At 41.5% G+C, this 17,730-nt stretch overlaps 1 protein-coding gene across 4 annotated transcripts in view; it reads right to left on the reverse strand.

Annotated features, from left to right (window-relative positions):
- Positions 1-17,730, reverse strand: part of SART3 (spliceosome associated factor 3, U4/U6 recycling protein) — a 30,340-nt gene that overhangs the window by 8,639 nt on the left and 3,971 nt on the right. For 2 of the 4 annotated variants that reach the window (XR_002139677.3, XM_019757493.3), the window contains exons 2-11: positions 13,331-13,457; positions 12,941-13,045; positions 9,668-9,852; positions 8,504-8,609; positions 7,123-7,247; positions 3,223-3,378; positions 2,377-2,515; positions 1,778-1,885; positions 1,027-1,104; positions 850-908 (exon numbers count right to left, since the gene is read on the reverse strand). Coding sequence is in view for 2 of the 4 variants with exons in the window: in XM_019757493.3 (XP_019613052.3) it covers positions 850-908; positions 1,027-1,104; positions 1,778-1,885; positions 2,377-2,515; positions 3,223-3,378; positions 7,123-7,247; positions 8,504-8,609; positions 9,668-9,852; positions 12,941-13,045; positions 13,331-13,457 (1,188 nt within the window). In the remaining 2 variants the exon portion in view is untranslated. The remainder of the gene's footprint in view (positions 1-849; positions 909-1,026; positions 1,105-1,777; positions 1,886-2,376; positions 2,516-3,222; positions 3,379-7,122; positions 7,248-8,503; positions 8,610-9,667; positions 9,853-12,940; positions 13,046-13,330; positions 13,458-17,730) is intronic. The other 2 variants (XR_012492736.2, XM_019757494.3) reach the window with 1 other exon arrangement.

Below are 17,730 nucleotides of genomic sequence, written 5' to 3' on the forward strand. Positions count from 1 at the left end.
GAAAAACCACCCCTGACTATGGAAATCCCTGGACATTCCCCGGGCTGCCCTCCATGGTAACAGGCCCAGCCCAACCACTCCAGCCTCTCTGCAGTGACAAGCCTCAAGCTACCTGCCTACGCCTCTTTGTTGAGAACAAAGAGTGGTAGCCCAGGGGACAGTGCTGGCTGGTCACTTGTTTATTTTTGTCAACGTTAACTTTAATATGGGAGGCAGTGTAGATCTAGGAGCAAACGCCAGCTCCACCACTTACTAAGTGACTTGGGCAAGTTACTTAACCTCTCTGAGCCTCAGCTGCCTCATCTTTAAAATGATTACACAAACATCCCATCTAGAAACTACCCGATAAATGTTTCTTTGATCTGACTCCCCCTCGGAGAATAAAACTTTCGAATTTTACAATTCTCGGAGCTGATCAACGGCAGCTCCCATGTCTTACGTGGAGGTCCTCGGCCCCGTAATAACATTCAACTCATTATATCCTCTAATTAGTCAGATGGTCTGTCTTCCGCATTAGGTTAAAGCTTTCCCAGTGCGGGCGCCCTTTCTAGCTCATTTCCCCAGCACCTCGGAAAGCGCCTGGCACAGTACCCACCTGACATGCTCTCATGAATGAGGCACTGAGGGAAGGAGAAGTAAATGAGGAAATGCCTGGCATGCAGACATTTGCTACACATCTTCTACCCGGGAGCTAATATTTTCACTAAGATAGAAACAAGTGGGCACCGAGCTAGCTAAATGCCACGAGTCCTAACAGAGCCTAGACCATCAGCTGGGATTCTGCCTCAATTTTAGCCACACCATGAGACAAAGGTGGATGAAACCAGCGGGTGGGTCAAAGCCATTTACCTCAATTCTTGCCCAGTTCTGCATGATAGTGCAGCTTGGATCCCCACTCTCGTTGAAACCTTTAAGAATAGAAAGTGAATTCTATTACAGAGACAAAGAACCTCTGCCTGAAAAGGCACATCAGCTGAGAACAGGAAATTCAACGGAACAAAAGCAGTAGGTTGGAGCCACACTTACGTTCTTCCACCTCCTGTTTCAGATACTCCAAAGCGCGAGTGAATGCGGACCTCAACTCTTCCAGCTCTTTACTGGAGTCTGGCAGAAAGTGCAAAAGAGGTTTGGCTTTATGAAACCACAGACCATGTTTTTTTTAAATCCTACACTGAAACTCCCGGGAGCCTATTATGTACCTGGCATCATGCTGGGGACACAGAAATAAAAGTGCCAGTCCCTGCCCTCACCACATAGTGGGGGCAAGAGACAGTGGAGCAGAGCACATTACGGGAAGTACGATGACAAAAGTGAGCACAGGGAACCCAGCGGAGGGGGTCTCCCGCTGCCAGTGAAATGGCTGAAGGCCCCCGGCATGAGCAAGAACGAGTTCTGGTTGCTATTTTCTTTTGTTTGCGAGGGACGAGGAGAAAGGCAGGGGATCCTGCATACGTCCAAAGATTTAAAAGAAACACAGCAGTCTTATTTAGAGAACTATTTAGGATATACAAAAGAGAGAGAAGAGAGACACAAAATGAGACGGAAGCACTGGCAGAAGGCTGCCTAAAACTTCAGGACCTTTACTCTCTTCCTCTACAATCCACAGCACGATGTGTCAAAAGACTTACACAGCAAAAATTTTTAGGGGAAAATAGTTACCAACGACTGGTCTACATCATTTGCCTAATCACGATGTATTTGGGCAAGTAGAACATCTCACCAGAAGATATGTTAAGAAAAAGTTCAGTTCCGATATGAAGCGCATGAACTTAAATACCTTGTTTGAAATCAACCCTTCTCCTCAGGTAATCAAGGTACGCTTGCCAAATCTCCACATAGTCGGTGGCCTGAATGAAGCCAGCACTCAAAGCTTTCTCGAAGGTCACTGGAGTTGAAGAAAAAGCCAGAGTTTGTTGCCAATTCAAAAGAAACTAACATAAAGTTACCAAGATTATCACGAAACACCTCTACTGACTATAAAATACTACATGATTTAAAATAATAATAATGAGATGCAACAAAGTGAAATGAGCTAGAAAGAAATGTTCAAGAGAAAAGCGACTATAACATTGCACAAACTGTTCTAGAGAGAGCACATTCCATAAGACACCCTGCAATAAAAGAGTTCCAGGTCAAGTAAGTTTGGAGAAAAGACCATGACTCTTTAAAAATCACAATAAATACCGGCATGTTAAAAAGCTCTAAGAAGCCAAAAATACAACCAGTTTATCTCCCACTTAGAGCCCTTCTTTTCACTAATACCCAATATCCCAAAGTAACGCTCTGGGGAACGCCGACGTAATGCCGCTGTCAGAACTCTACGCTGCTAACTTGAGACAAAAAGCTTGTTAAGTCTTCCCACAAAAACATTCGCACCAGCAATCACTTGATGATCAACTCCGTGTCTTTCCATAGCTAAGAGGTACCGACTCCACAGGGCAACCGTCCAGGGGCAGTTTCTAACCGCACGATTATGTACAGATAAGACCAAATCCTTTACTTTCAGCTGCCGATCCTACGATAAAGAATTGCAGAGTTAGGAGATAAAATTTTATGGTTAAGACTTCACCACTGACGAGACATTTCCAGCACAACCAACTGACAAAAGGAATTTCCTTAGAAATGTCTCGTGACTGGTTTCTTCCACAAAGAGGTATCATGGAGGAGTGGGGGAGACAAGAGGTAGAGAAGAGAACCTATAAAGAGCCTTGAGAGACATCAGCCAATCCTAATGTACGGACCTTGTTTGGAACCTGATTCAAATCTTTTATATACACTGAAGTCTTTACCAACAGCGATTTCTGGATTTGCTTCAAAATAACACGGAATGGGGAAAATGGGTAAGGACATGGCTGAAACTAGACTAGTGTCATTAGGGAATTGTTGAAGCTGGGTGATGGGTACATGAAGTTTCATTTTACTAACCTGTCTACATTTATGTGATTACATTTTTCCATAATAAAAGGTTAAAAGAAAAAAGTAATCTGTTATAAAATCCTTAACAGTAAGACTATGCAATTGTTTTTACAGTTAGTGATCAGTTTAAAGTAACTTAAAACACTAGGAAAACTCCCTAAGTGAGTTGACAAAGAGAAAAAGAAGATGAAGGAAAAGAACAAAGAGCAGCATGCAACTACCTCCAAGCACTCTTACTGATTTTCTTTAAATAGATCCCAAATTAGTAAACACACACACACAATGAAATCAGAACAGTTATCTTACTAGGTACTGACTGTAACGGATCCATAAGTCTGGGACCAGGCAGTTCTCAACCAGGGCGCGCTCAAAGATCAACTGAATGCGAGCGGGATCACCAACTTTCATCTCAAAATCGATGTATGCTTGATATTCGGCCAGCCGGGGTGCTTCTGCTTCCAACTGGGGCAAAGGAGAATCACAGTGAAGTTGAAATGAGCTACTCGGTACTGTCAGGAAGCACAACACATCTTCACATTCAACTTTGGCGAGACCGGCTGCACCAGCACCAGCTCCCCAAGCCCCACTCTCAGCGCCTCTGCACATGGGGACTACAGTTCCATGGGCAGAATGAGCGCCCAAAGAGCCTCTTCACGGCAGTAGCTACCACGGCTCCATAAACCCTTTTCTAAATCCATCCCTAGACTGCAGGCGACTTAAATCTCCCATCAACCCAGAACTGAATGAAAAAAAAAACAGCTTTGCCAATGACCACTGTTAGCCACCCTTCCAAAACAGAAGTCACTGTCACGGCCTACGGAAAGCAGTGAATGCTGCCACACAGGAGTAATTCAGTGCCTGGTGCTATCTCAGGCTTGTCATTCCAAATATCGCTCCCGCCAGAGTTCAGGTACATGCAGAAGACAGAAGAGGCCATGCTGAATGTGTGCTGATCCGAAGTCATACAATTAAAAGTCTTTTTTAGACAAAATCCTCTTATCACCTTGTTTTCTTTGCAGCCACACTCCGAGGATGGTCAAAACAAAACTGAACTGGCTGAGGGCGTCGTTAATGAGGCTTTGTGAACTACAACTACACAGAAATCATTTCCGTGTGGAAAGGGGGGAGGCAGCACGTGCAGACCAACAAGAGAGCATCCAGGCCCGAACACAGAAAACGAGGTTTTAGAGCCTCCGTTTCTAGTAGTAATAACAACAAATTAGTTACCCAAAAGAAACTAATTAGTTACCCAAAAGAAACACTGTGCCATTGAAAACAACCAAAACTGCTAGATTACATATGAAAAAAACGCCTTGAACATCACCAACAAACTGGTAAAGAAACAAGAAATACGAAGGACAAACACCTAGAGAAAGTGGTAAGTGAAGGGTAAGCTCTTGCTGGCTTAAGATGTATTAAGACTTTGACCTTCACCACAATCCTCTGAGGCACGTATTGTTACTGTCCCCATCTTACAGCGAAGGCAGCTGAAACACAAGGAGGCCGGGTCCTAACCCGAAGTCAGAAGGCTAGTAAGTAGCAGAGCTCAAGTTCCAACAGGAGGCAGCCTGGCTCTCAACATCTGTGTTCTTACTCACTATACCACGAGAGAGACCAAAAACATAGCCAAGAAGCCCAACAAACCACAAGCAGGATAAACACAAAGACATCGACACATGGACCTCCGATCATGAAATTGCAGGACATCAAACCAAACCAATGACATCTTCAAGTCAGCCGAGACAAAATAAGGATTACCTTCAGAGACGGCACGAGTTAGACAGCTGACTTCTCAACAGCAACAACAGAAGCCAGAAGACAGAAGGATATATTTAATTGCTGAGAGAATACAACTATCAATCTAGAATCCTATATCCTGAGAAATTAAGTTTCAAGTAAACCCTTTTCAAACAAACAAAAACTGAGAAAATCCGTTACCAGCAAGTGTCCAGTGTGGGAAACTCTAACCGGTGGACTTCAAGCAAAAGAAAAGTGATTCCAGATAAAAAAAAAAAACTAGGGTGCACAAAGGAAGAGCAAAGAAAGCGGGCATGCATGTACTGAATGTAAAGAAACTAGGACGGGATGATATAGAATTAACGACACTGCCCTGTGTGCCAAACGAAGAGACAAGAAATCCAAGGTAACAAGGGCGTAAACCTGAGGCACAGCAAAGGAAGTTAAAAGCATTCTAGGACCAAGAGAACAAAATGCCCCTTACAAATAATATTATTGTTTAAAAAAATGTATGTATTATTGTCAACACAGAAAATCCAAAAGAATCCATAAAGTATTAATAGTAGCAGGAGTTCAGCAAGTTTAATAAAAATTAATACAAAAACAACTTACAATTTATATACCAGGAATAACTAGAAAATCTTGAAAAAGATACCCTTTCCAATAGCATCAAAAACCACGTAGAAATACATCTAAAAAATATGTTCAAGATTACCAGATGAATTTATAAATTTATAAAACTACAGAAAGACAAGGCCTATTTTAAACAGCAGAGGCCCATGTTCATAGATTGGAAGATTTGATATTTAAAAGGTGTAAATTCTTCCCCAAATCGATCTACCGTGTTTCCCCGAAAATAAGACCTAACCAGAAAATAAGACCTAACCAGAAAATAAGCACTAGCATGATTTTTCAGGATGACATCCCCTGAACATAAACCCTAATGCATCTTTTGGAGCAACATTTAATATAAGACTCGGTCTTCTTTTTGGGGAAACACGGTACAGATTCAATGCAATTCCAGTAAAAAATGCAATAGCTTTTTTAATAGAACTTGAAAAGCTGATTCTAAATTCAGTGACAGCATTAAGAGCTGAAGAAAGCCAAGAGCCTCTTGAAGAGCGACAGGTGTGTTGGAACTCATCTACCTAACATCAAAACTTACAAAATTATCATCATTTCGACAATGTCACATAAACCAGCGGGCGGCCCAGAGAAGGCAGGAAGAGTCCCACACATAACAGGACAGCTAATCTATGACAGACGTGTGACTGCCGTCAGTGAGAGAAGGACAGAATCATCACAGTCAGTGCTGAAACAACTGGTTCTCCATATGGAAAAATGAAACGAGGCCCTGCCTCCTACCAAACACAGAAATCAATTCCAGATGAAGACCTAAACGTGAACTTCAAAACTATAAACTTTCAGAAGAAAACAGAGCAAAGGATATTAATGACTTTGGAGAATAGAGAGATTTCTTAGCGTAACAAAAGCACAAACCCTATGGGAATGAATGATGAATCCAATTCAATTAACATGAAGAACTGGTCATCAAAAGATGCCATTTTAAAAAATGAGAAGACAAACCACAAACTTGGGTGAAAAAATTTGGATAAACCAAAAGGAAAATGAGTCCAAGACTTTAACAGGCATTTCACCAAAACAAGGAATCTGAATGGCCAATATATGGGGAAAGATGCTCAACTTCATTAGTAATCAGGGAAATGCAAATTAAAACAATAATCTCAGACTCATCAGATTGGCTAAGTTTAAGGAGGTTGACATCTAAGGGCAGCAAAAGCAATGAGAAATCTCAGATACTGCCGGTAGGAGTGTAAATTGATAACCGGGAAAACAGTTCCATTCCTAGTTGTACACACAGAGAAACTCTTTTCCACGTGTACCAAGAGATACGGTTGGAGCCACGCTGCTGCTCCAAGCAACACCCTGGAAACAACCCAACTATTGAAGAACTTGGATAAATTGTTTATACACAGACAACTTTATAGCAAAACAAATGGACTATAACTGTATACTTATCGGTACAAGTAAAACCCCAAAACATGTTGAATGAAAGAAAATTACAGCTTGATTCCAAGTTCAAAACCAAGCAAAATTAAACAATATATTAATTAAGGATACATTCACAGGTTGTGAAACTACAAGGAAAAGCAAGGGAACGATTATCACAAAAGTCAGGAAAGTGATTACCTCTCGGGAGAGGGAAGAGGAGGCAATCGGAGAGGGGCACATAGAAGACGTCTAAGGTACTGGCACTGCTCTATTTCTTAACCTGGGTGGTGGGTACATGGATGTTCACTGTATCATTAGTACGTAAAGTGTAGGTACACATTTATACACTCTATATATTTCACAATAAAACAAGTTTTAAAGCTATTGTTTTACTTGCAACTATCGATTCGGGACAAGTTTGCAGAGAAGTTTACTGTAAAAGAAGCCAACACTTACCAGTGCATCTTCATAGGGTTTGTATTTCTCCAACTGCTGTAGTGCTTTGTTATAGTTCTGAATGACCGACTCTGGTATCGGCTCTTCCGACCATTCTTCATACTCTGCAAATGTTGCCTCCATTTCTATTGAAAGATGGATTCAGCCCCGTGGGTCTTGCCATTGGGTTTTTACCAATCCAGACATAGATTAAACCGTGGACCCAGGTGCCACTAACCCCTCCCACATCTGTGGCCATAGTAACTCTCACTGATGGAATCCTGAGCTCTTCCGCTGAAGCTCAGACTTGACCTTAGCCTCTATCTCAAAGTACTCTCCCAGGCAGCCCTGCCAATTAATTAATTAATCAGAGTTAATGAAACTAATTGCAGTGCTTTCACAACTCACTTAGTGCTTCTTAGGTTCTACCACTTCACAACTATCAACACATTTGATTCTCACAACTCCATGAGGCGGGTTCTACTGTGATCCCCATTTTGCCGTTGGGGAAGCACAAGCAAAGAGTTATATCAACTGTCTCCAGTGAACGGTAGCGCGAGGTTTTTGAACCCAGGTAGTCTAGCTCAAGTTCACTGTGCCACGCTGCCTCATGCTGGTATTGGAGATGAAATCTACAAGCCAGTTCCGTTCTAGCCTTTTCTGCATGTCACCCAAGAATTTGACTGGAGTGCCACTTTATAGTTTGTTAAATCAAATCCAAATAAACCATGAAAAAGAGAAGTAAGCCTGGGATCAAGGAAAAACTAATCGTGCCCAGGGAACAAGATGCCAAACTCTTGCGAGGCTGGGGAAAACCCTCTCAGCACTGCTCACGTACAAGCTCCAGAAGCGCAAAGGCTGGGCCTGCCAAAATATATTCACCCCAAAAGGAGACTCCTTACCAAACCCCCAAGAAATTCAAATATGAATACTTCTCATCGACAATGCTTCTGAACCAAATCACCCCTCCACCCCAGAGAATGATACAGACCCACGTAAAATCCCCACCCTGTCACGGAAGAGGTTACCCCTGAAGAGAAAATGCTCAGAATAGAACTCTGATTCAATATAGTTTTCCCAAAAAATACGGGGCGGGGGAGGGTCGATTTCCCAATTCCTTTCAGAGACCCTATCTCTGCCTCTCCGACAATGTTGTAATATAGGAAACTAAGAGTCAGGAAGTCTGGCTTCCAGTACTGCGTGACCCTCATAACCCACCAGAGTATTAACAATTCAAGACACATTTCTACCCAGGGCCACATCACACTGCCACTGTGCAGCGAGAATAAGAATGCCGGCTCCACCTGCCTCACGGGATGCTGGGAAAGGCCTAATTACACGACATACCCCAAAGCGTTTTAAAAACCACGAAAGGCTGGCTGTTGATGTGTGTTTCTCTTACCATAGAGTGGGATCGCCAGCTGCCGCCGGAAGAGACTGTGCACTTTCTCCAGCTGTGAATCAAAGGTTTGGTCCCGGTCAAAAGGGGAAAGGAAGCCAGCTATGGGCTAAAGAAGCAAATTCGTAGTAAATGACAAACTTTGGTTCTTCCTACTTCAAAAATTATTTCAACACATTTTTAGTCCAAACTAAAAAATGTTTAGTCCAAACTAAAAAAATGTTTATGATCTCTTATACATTGTGGCAAATGCTTCAAGAGGTACAAAAATAAATGTTATCTTTGCTACCGATGATGAATCGGAGAAAAAAAGAAGAAATATAAGAAACGTATGGAAAGCATTATAATGAGGCAGAAGCTAAGTGTCATCAAAGCAGAGTATCAAAGTGTGGCTTGCTTTAGGCTGCTTTTCAGAGCCGAGTTTTATTGTTACGAAGGGAGGAAATCAGGAAAGATTCCTGGGGCAGCTGGTATTTGGGGTGTGTCTGCAGGCTCTCCAGAGGTAGTGAGAGAAGGAAACTGACTCCCAGTTGAAGGAACATCATGACTTAAAAGTACAGTGGCCAAAAAGTACAATATTGCGGGGAGTGTGGGACAGAGGCCATGCAGGCTACGTCTGCTCCAAGAGGGAGCCACAAACGTCAGCCAGCGGAGTCAGCCCTGATGCCTTAGGGCACACTGGAGGCACGACAGCCGACTTTCAACCGAGGCCACTTTAATAACAATAACGTAACTAGTAGAGGGCTTCGTATGTACCAATAATACCTTTGTGTGCACACACAGTGGAGAAGTGACACAAAGGAGACTATAAAATTCCATACACTGCAGTGTAAATAATGCAATTATTTTGGGGACAAATCTCTCGCAGTTACTACTAGACACGATTTGGGGGTGGGAGGTGACAGGGTTACGCTTATATATTATCCTGGAACCAGTAACTAAAACAGTATTTTTCACCATAAGGAACAAATTGTAGGGTCATCTGCTTTATAGTCAAAGACATCATTCTAGCTACTCCACGAAGACTATTAACTTCACTTACTTTACTGGCCACACGCTAAGGAATGGGTGAAGACCATTCTGTTAACTATGTCCCTCAAGGAACACGGACAAGGACAGCCCCGACTATTCCAAGGGAAGCACTGGTCACGAGACAGGGTCACTCACCCGGGCGGCTTCCACAATCGCACTTTCAAACTCCCGATAAGCCTCCCAGATGGCCAGGCCTTTGGTCATGTGTAAACCGACGGACGAGAGAGCCCTTTCAAACACAGAGCGGACTTTCTCAAGGCCACCTTTCTGACCGATCCCGCCGACTGAGTACTGGCCGTACTCCAGCCAAATGTTTGGACCTGAAAATGAGAAGTGTTCTGTTAGTTTGGGATATAAAACACCCAAATATCAAAACTGACGCATAACAAAAGAAACGTGCCCACCAAAAAAGTACTCATTCATGCAAAAAGGACCAGAGCACCATTAACAAGCGTCCCAATTTACCTACGCCAATACCACAGCCTGAAACGGAAGGATAGCTAAACAACGTTCCTACTGGGTACAACTGTTGAGATTTTACTGCAAAAATAGTGTATTCCAGGTAGTAATATGTACAAACATGATTATAAAGTTTATTTATTAAAACTGAAGGAATCCAGTAATAGATTTCAATGAAAATAGTTACAAATCTGAGTCAATCTTCACAAAGATTTCAAAGCCTCCAATTTTCCAACTTTTGAATCTTGATTCATTTTTAAGCCTTCTGGTCAAAGTGAAAGAAAAAAATTACAGTACCAATCCTGTTACTACAAATCTATATTTTAAATGTCTATTTTTAATGATGTTTAAATGACAAAAAAGGATCTGCTTGCCTTATTTCTTTCACTGCTTTTTAAACGTTTTATATACTCACTCCCACAGCTTTAAGACCAGACTAAGGAATTAAATTCTTCATGCATGCACCAATTCTTACTGTGCACATTTTGTCTATATTTTTCAAAGACCTGACAATTATTTCAGAGGCCTATACACTAACCTTGTCAAATAAAAATACTAAAAAGATAAAGAAGTCCATTTGAGAGTTACTTTGTTTTCCTGACGCTTGCTTTATCATTGAAGTAGGTTTATTTCAAGAACTTAGACAAAGCCACTCTGTTTTCACTCACCAATATAAAGCTGCTAGATGGGCTGCAAAATAAAAATGCAAATAAGCTAGCTCTTGGAGCTGAAGCCCTTAGTGAACGTAAGTCAAGTTTTCAGATGGGCTATGACACCGCTGCTCCTCTAAGAGGGGTCATTTTCAATATATTAGATCGTGGCTTCTCCCAACATTTAAATCATCTAGAGACAGGCAAATATTCTGAGTAGTGTTTTACCTTAGAAAACCTAAGGGTGCAGAGGCCACTATGACTATGACAGGCAAACAAAAGGATGTGTCACTAGATCCCAGGTTCCAAAACAGGCACAAAGCCTCTGCACGAGGTTCCTCCAAAGACCGAGGAGCCTGATTTTCACAATCTCTGAAGAGCCAGAGGAGTGTAGCCATATCCTGTTAGAGGCGCCATGACCACCTCCTGCACAGCCTGACGTCAGCACTGAGTCCATGCTGAGGAATGATGGAGGGCTACACCTGGTATCTTCAAATGCACAAAAACATAGTTCAAAACTAAGAAGCAGGGAAACGTGGCTTTTGAACATTCAAAACCAGTGACGTTTCCACACACTAAAGCTCCTGAAAATAACACGAGGACCCCGTGGGCTCCCATTCAAAACTCCTTATGAGACATAACCTATGAAGCGTGGTTATCTGGCTTCCTGACCCCCAGCAGCCCTGACGTCGCTGGTGGGGAGGGAGGGCATACTGACAGCAGCACCACGTGACAGCAGAGAGGCCTAGGCCTCCTGCACAACCATAAAGGACTGGAAACCACGACAGCCTGGGGAGGGACAAGAGATCCTTAGAGAACGAGAACTGCTGCTGCTAATGATGACCCTGAGACGTGAATAAAGGAGGAACAGGATCAGCAGAAAACATGGGAATAGCATGCATTTGGAATTCTGTCAGACTCTAAGAGGCCACGCGGGCAGCAGAGGCCCAAGGAGAGCTTTTAAAAACACATTCGCTATAACTATATTCACAAAACACCTAGTATTTTCATTATTCAAATTATGAAAACTGAACACTTGATCAATTCTTGGCTGGTAAAGGTACATGAACAATTCCCTCCCTCGGAGCGGTCTATCATCTACGTACCGATGCTTCTCGTAAGGGGGAAAATGCCCACAGTGTTGAGTGAGGAAAGTCAGGGAAGAAGGAAGTTGGATGTAAAAGGGGGGATTTTTTTTTTTAAGGCTTTTTAAAAACAATTTGTCCATAGCGTTTCCTGATGTGGTGTCCAATGTATGTAGAGAAATTATTTAGAGAATTACACAATCCACAGGGTAGGGTAAAGGCACTTCAAGGAAAGTTGGGCATCTACACGTCACTTGCACAGGTAAAACGTCCGCACCAGCAGACCAGGGAGAGACCTCTGGGGTGACGGACGGTTCTGTACCTCAATGACGGGGTGGCTACCCGAATCTATACAGTGTAAAACTTCCCAGAACTACACACACACATTATACCGAGGTCAATTTCCTGGCTTTGATTTTGTACTCTAGCTACAAGATATTGGGAGAAACTGGATGAAGTGAGCACACAGGACTTCTCTGTGCTATGTGTGCAATTTCCTGTAAATTTATAATTATTTCAAAATAAAGGGTTTTTTAAGGTTAAAAAAAAAAGAACCCATTCTGTCCAAAACTTTTAAAAAGCCCTGCAATGTGTAAAAGGTGATCTTCAATCATGTGGAAATACCACGTAAGTTCTTCCTATGAGTGTATTCGTTCACTTACTACAAATATTTCTCCTATGTATACAGGCGCAACTTGGAGATACTTCAGGTTTGCTTCCAGACCACCGCCACAGAGCGAATATTGCAATAAAACAAGTGACACAAATGTTCCGGTTTCCCAGTGCATATACGTTATGTTTGCACTATATAGTCTATAAAGTATGCAACAGCATTATGCCTACGAAAACAATGTACATACCTTAATTAAAAAATACTGTACTGCTAAAAAAATCACCTGAGACTGTTGGAAAAATGGCGCCCATAGACTTGCTCGACAAATCTCCAATTTGTTTTTTTAAAAAAATGCAATGATCTGTGAAGCGCCATAAAGCAAAGCACACTACCACGAGGTATGCCTGTATTTTAAAACCAAATATCCTCAATGAAAAAACCACAGACGATGATAATAACTGAACTCACAGCTCTCCGATTACTAGACTAATGCTCTCTTTTCTGGGCAGCAGCATCTCACAATACGATCCGCGACAGCAGAGACTGAGGCTACATACATGACACAGCCAGACACACTGGAAAAGGCCCCCGGGGAACTTACAAATGTAATCCTTCACGGCTTTCTCAAAGAGGTCGTACACGTGCTCTCTGTCCAGACCGTCCAGGGCCATGGTGATCTCATCATGTAGCCACTCCAGCCAGAGCTCTGCAAGACAACACCTCCTGCGTTAGCACCTCCCTCACCACAGGGCGGGCAGAAAGCAGGAATCTTCCTGCACGTCCTCAGCACGCAAATGTTTCATCCATCTTACACAAGCTGGCACAGTTCACAGAAACGCAATTCTTAACACCTGCACGGAGCACATCGAAGGTTTATACTTCTAAATAAGATCCAATCACAAAGATCATAATATCCTCCACCTGTTGGGCATTTTATGTTTTGCAAATTCTGGGTTTGTAAAAGCAGTGTGGCTGGTGAAGGGTTACCTACCTTCGGTCAAGGGGAAGATCTCACTCATCTTCTGGCGGGCCATCCTCACTTTGGTAAGCTCCCCTTCCAGCCGGAGCAGCCGGATGAGGTCCACGTGGCAGTTGTAGTCGTAGACATTGATGGACAGCTAAAAGGAAAGGGCACAGAAGTTGAAAATTAAAATGCCACCATCAAAATGACTTAGTTTTTCTCACCACTGGTGACAACGCACATGTCTGCCACAAACAAAAGAAACGTGCTATCTGGGAGAGCCTCTGAAACAGAAAGGCAACATTTACCCTCTGGAAAAGGGGGGGGGGGGGAAATCAATGAAAGCAGCTTTTTCTTTCCCTTTTTTCTTTTAAACTTTTATTTAGTTAAGTGTTTTTCCAGGACCCGTCAGCTCCAAGTCAAGTAATTCTTTCAATCTAGTTGTGGAGGGCGCAGCTCACAGTGGCCCATGTGGGGATCAAACCAGCGAGCTGGTTGTTAAGAGCACCGCGCTCTAACCAACTGAGCTAACCGGCCGCCCCCAAAAGAAGCTTTTTATAAGAGTCATAAAGCTCCCTCAAATCTCTTACAATTCCTGTCAGAACATACTTGGATTCTCTTTAAAATACAGGAAACATTCTAATGAAACAAATAAACACAAAGTTTGACCTCAGGCAAGTTATTAACTTTTCTAAGCCTTCATTTCATCTATAAAATAGGGAAGACGCTTGTGAGGATTTTAAAGACAATTTAGTAACGTGCTTTAGCGCACGCCAGGTACACAGGTAATAGCTCTTTTCTTTCACCAAACAAAAAGGAAGGGGGGACGGGGAGGAGGGGTGACCCATGTTGGCAGAAACAAGAATGACAACAGATTGGTGTCTGTTGAAGCTGAGTGATCAGTACATAAAGATTTATTTTTATACTTGAAACTTTTCAAACTGAAAGTTACAATAGTAAAATAATTGCTTGAAAAGCTATCATACATCTGAGACAAAAGAAAGCTAAAAGAATTTCTTACTGGCAGACTTACTCTTCTCCAAGAATAGCTCAAGGAAGTTCTTCAAACAGAAAGGAAGTGATAAATCTTGGCGCATCAGGAAGAAAGAACAACAAAAAGAGCAGAAAAGTGGGTAAATTCTCCTTATGAGTTTTCTAAATTGTATGTGATAACTGAAACAAAAATTTCATGACTAGCCGATACCCAAAACAATGATATTTAAAATAGGATTGGCAAAGGGGCGTAAATGGAAGGGAGATTTTCACACCTCACTCAGTGGTAAAACACAAATACCACGTAAGTCAAATATACTGAAATACAAGCAACCATTAAGGAACTATACAAAGCAATACACCAGAAATCACTATAAATAAACCAAAATGGAATCCTAAAAAATGTTGAAGTAACCCATAGGCAGCCAAGACAACAGAAACAGAACAAAATATGAAAAGAAGAAAATAAAATAAAATGTCAGGCTTTAGACCTAACGTATCAATAATTACATTAAATGTATATGGTCCAAATATACTTGCTAATTAATAGGAAGAGAATGCAGAGAGGGTAAAAATACAACCCAACTACATGCTGATTACATAAAACTCACTTCATATTCAAGGATGTAGGTAGGTTGAAAGTAAAAGGATGGGAAAAGACAGACTATGCAAACAATCAAAAAGCAGCAAAAATGGTTACATTAATAACACATAAAGAGCAAAGAAAACTGTCAGATAAAAAGGGACATCACGTAATGATAAAAGAATCAACCCACTAGAAACACCAAACAATGCTAAATGTGTATGCACCAAACAACAGAGCCTCAAAATAGATGAAGCAAAAACTGATAGAACTAAAACAAGAAACACACACATCTACAATTATACTGGGGACTTCAACATCCCCCATTTCAGCAACTAAAAGAACTACCAGATCGATAACCAGCAAAGATACAGAACTCAACACCACCAACAACCAATATATTCTAATCGACATACATAGAATATTCTACTCAGTAATAACAGAGTACACTTTTTTCCCCTTCACGTGCCCACAGAACATTCACTGAGACCATATCCTGGACCATAAAACAAACCTCAACAAATTTAAAAGAAATGAAATCATACAGAGTACATCTTCTGATCACAATAGGATCAATGCAGAAATCAGTAACAGGAGGAAAATCTCTAAACACTTGGAAATTAAACAATACACTTCTCAATAATCTATGGATCAAAGAGGAAGTCTCAAAGAAAATTTTGTAATACATAGAACTGAAAGAAAATGAAAATACAGCAAATCAAAATAAGTGGGATACAGGTAGCACAGTGTGGAGAGGAAAACTTAAGAAACTAAATTCACTGCATAAAAAGAATTATATACCATGACTAAGTGGGATTTGTTCCAGGTATGCAAAGCTGGTGAAATCTTTGAAAATCAATCACTGTAATCCACTATATCAACAGGCTAAAAAACAAAAATCATGACATCCATTGACAGAGAAAACGCATTTGACAAAATCCAACAACCATTCACTATAAAAACTCTCAGCAAATTAGGACCTTATCAAAATTAAAACGTTTTTCTCTGTAAAATTATTTAGAGGATGCAAAGACAAGGTACTGACTGGAAAAAAATATTTACAAACCATGTATCTGACAAAGGACTAATATCTAAAAGTTATAACCCCAATTCAACAGTAAAAAACAAAGAATCCAATTAGAAAATGGGCAGAAGACATGAACCAACATATATATCCAAAGAGAACACACAGATGGCTGACAGGTCTATATGAATGGTGTTCAACATCATTAGCTATCAGGGAAATACAAATTAAAACCAGAATGGGGTATCGTTATACACCTAATCGAATGGCTAACATAAAAAATAGTGACAATACTAAATGCTGGAGAAACAAAACAAAACTGGCTCACGCCTACATTGATGGGAATGCAAAATGGGTAGAGCAACTCTGGAAAACGGTTTGGCAATTTCTTAAAAATTCAACATACAACTGCCATATCACCCAACAAGGGCACCCTGGGGCATTTTCCCAGAGAAATAAAACCTCTGTTCACACAAACACCCCAGGTGAATGTCGTAACAGCCTTATTCCCAACAGCCCGGACTGGAAACAACCAGATGTCCTTCATGGGTGAATGAGGAACCATGGCACACCCACCCCAGGGAATACTACTCAGCCATTAAAAAGGGATCAACTAATACACACACAATGCAGATGGATCATGAGAGAAATTATACTGAGAAAAAAGCGAATCCCAAAAGGTTACAAACTGTACGAATCCATGTAGACAACATTCTGGAAATGACAAAATCCCAGAAGTGGAGAACGGACGACTGGCTGCCCAAGGTCAGGAACTGTAGCCATAAAAGGGCGACGGGAGGGGATTCTTGTGAGGGGACCCATCTGTGTGATGACCGTATCCATGTCACTCTGGGTCAAGACACTATCGTTTTACAAAAGATTATTACTGGGGGAAACTGAGTAAAGGGTACACAGGAACTGCAGGGAAATGTACACTTATCTCAAAAGGAAAAGTTTAATTTCTTAAAAAAGCTTTCACACAAGTTGGGGTATGGGGTTACCGTAAGTCGACGTGGAGACTAGACTAGTATCTACTCTTCCATCTGCCACAACATTTCAGCAATAAATATTTCCCTCTCCAAAGAGAGCAGATTACCTATACTTCACCCAATTAACATCTGCCATCTAACAAGGTACTCTTAATAATCTAGACAGTGGCTATTGCATTAAAATACACAAAGGAAGGTTTGTCTTACCAGGTAGCAAGTCTCAGCAATAGAGTTAGACCAGGAAATTGACACAGAATAGACAAACTGACCAACTGAAGCACTCAGAAACAAACCTAAGCCGACAAAAAATAGATGACAGAGGTGGCACTGGTTGTATCCACTAAAATGAATTCATGACCCCTGATCATGACCCCTATCTGAAAAACACTGACTTAGAGACCCTCTTCTATACAGAGGGTGCCAAAAAAATTGTATACACATTTTAAGAAAGGAAAACTGTTAAAATTGTAATACTCAATATATACCAATAACAAAAGATGAATACAAGTCACGTGTGACTTCTGCAATGACAAGAGGTGCTCAAAGTGGTCCCCATCAGCGTCCAGACACTTCTGATGACGGCGAACTACTGCTTGAACAACGCTGACCAAAGTGTCCACTTATACACATTTTTTTGGCACCCCCGTATGTTCAATAGTAGCACAGTTCAACAGTAACAATGCACCTGTATTTTGTTTGTAATAGGGGGAAAAAAAAACAAAAAACGGTAGCAATCCAAATGCCATAAGAACTGATAAACTGTGGGATGGCTCACACAGCGATACACTAAATATACAGTAGTCAAAATTAATGAACTGCAGCCACAAGTAACACGGATGAA

This window comes from Rhinolophus sinicus, chromosome 9 (genome assembly GCF_057876585.1).
Source record: "Rhinolophus sinicus isolate RSI-liver-muscle chromosome 9, RSI-T2T, whole genome shotgun sequence".
Classification (NCBI taxonomy): Eukaryota; Metazoa; Chordata; class Mammalia; order Chiroptera; family Rhinolophidae; genus Rhinolophus; species Rhinolophus sinicus.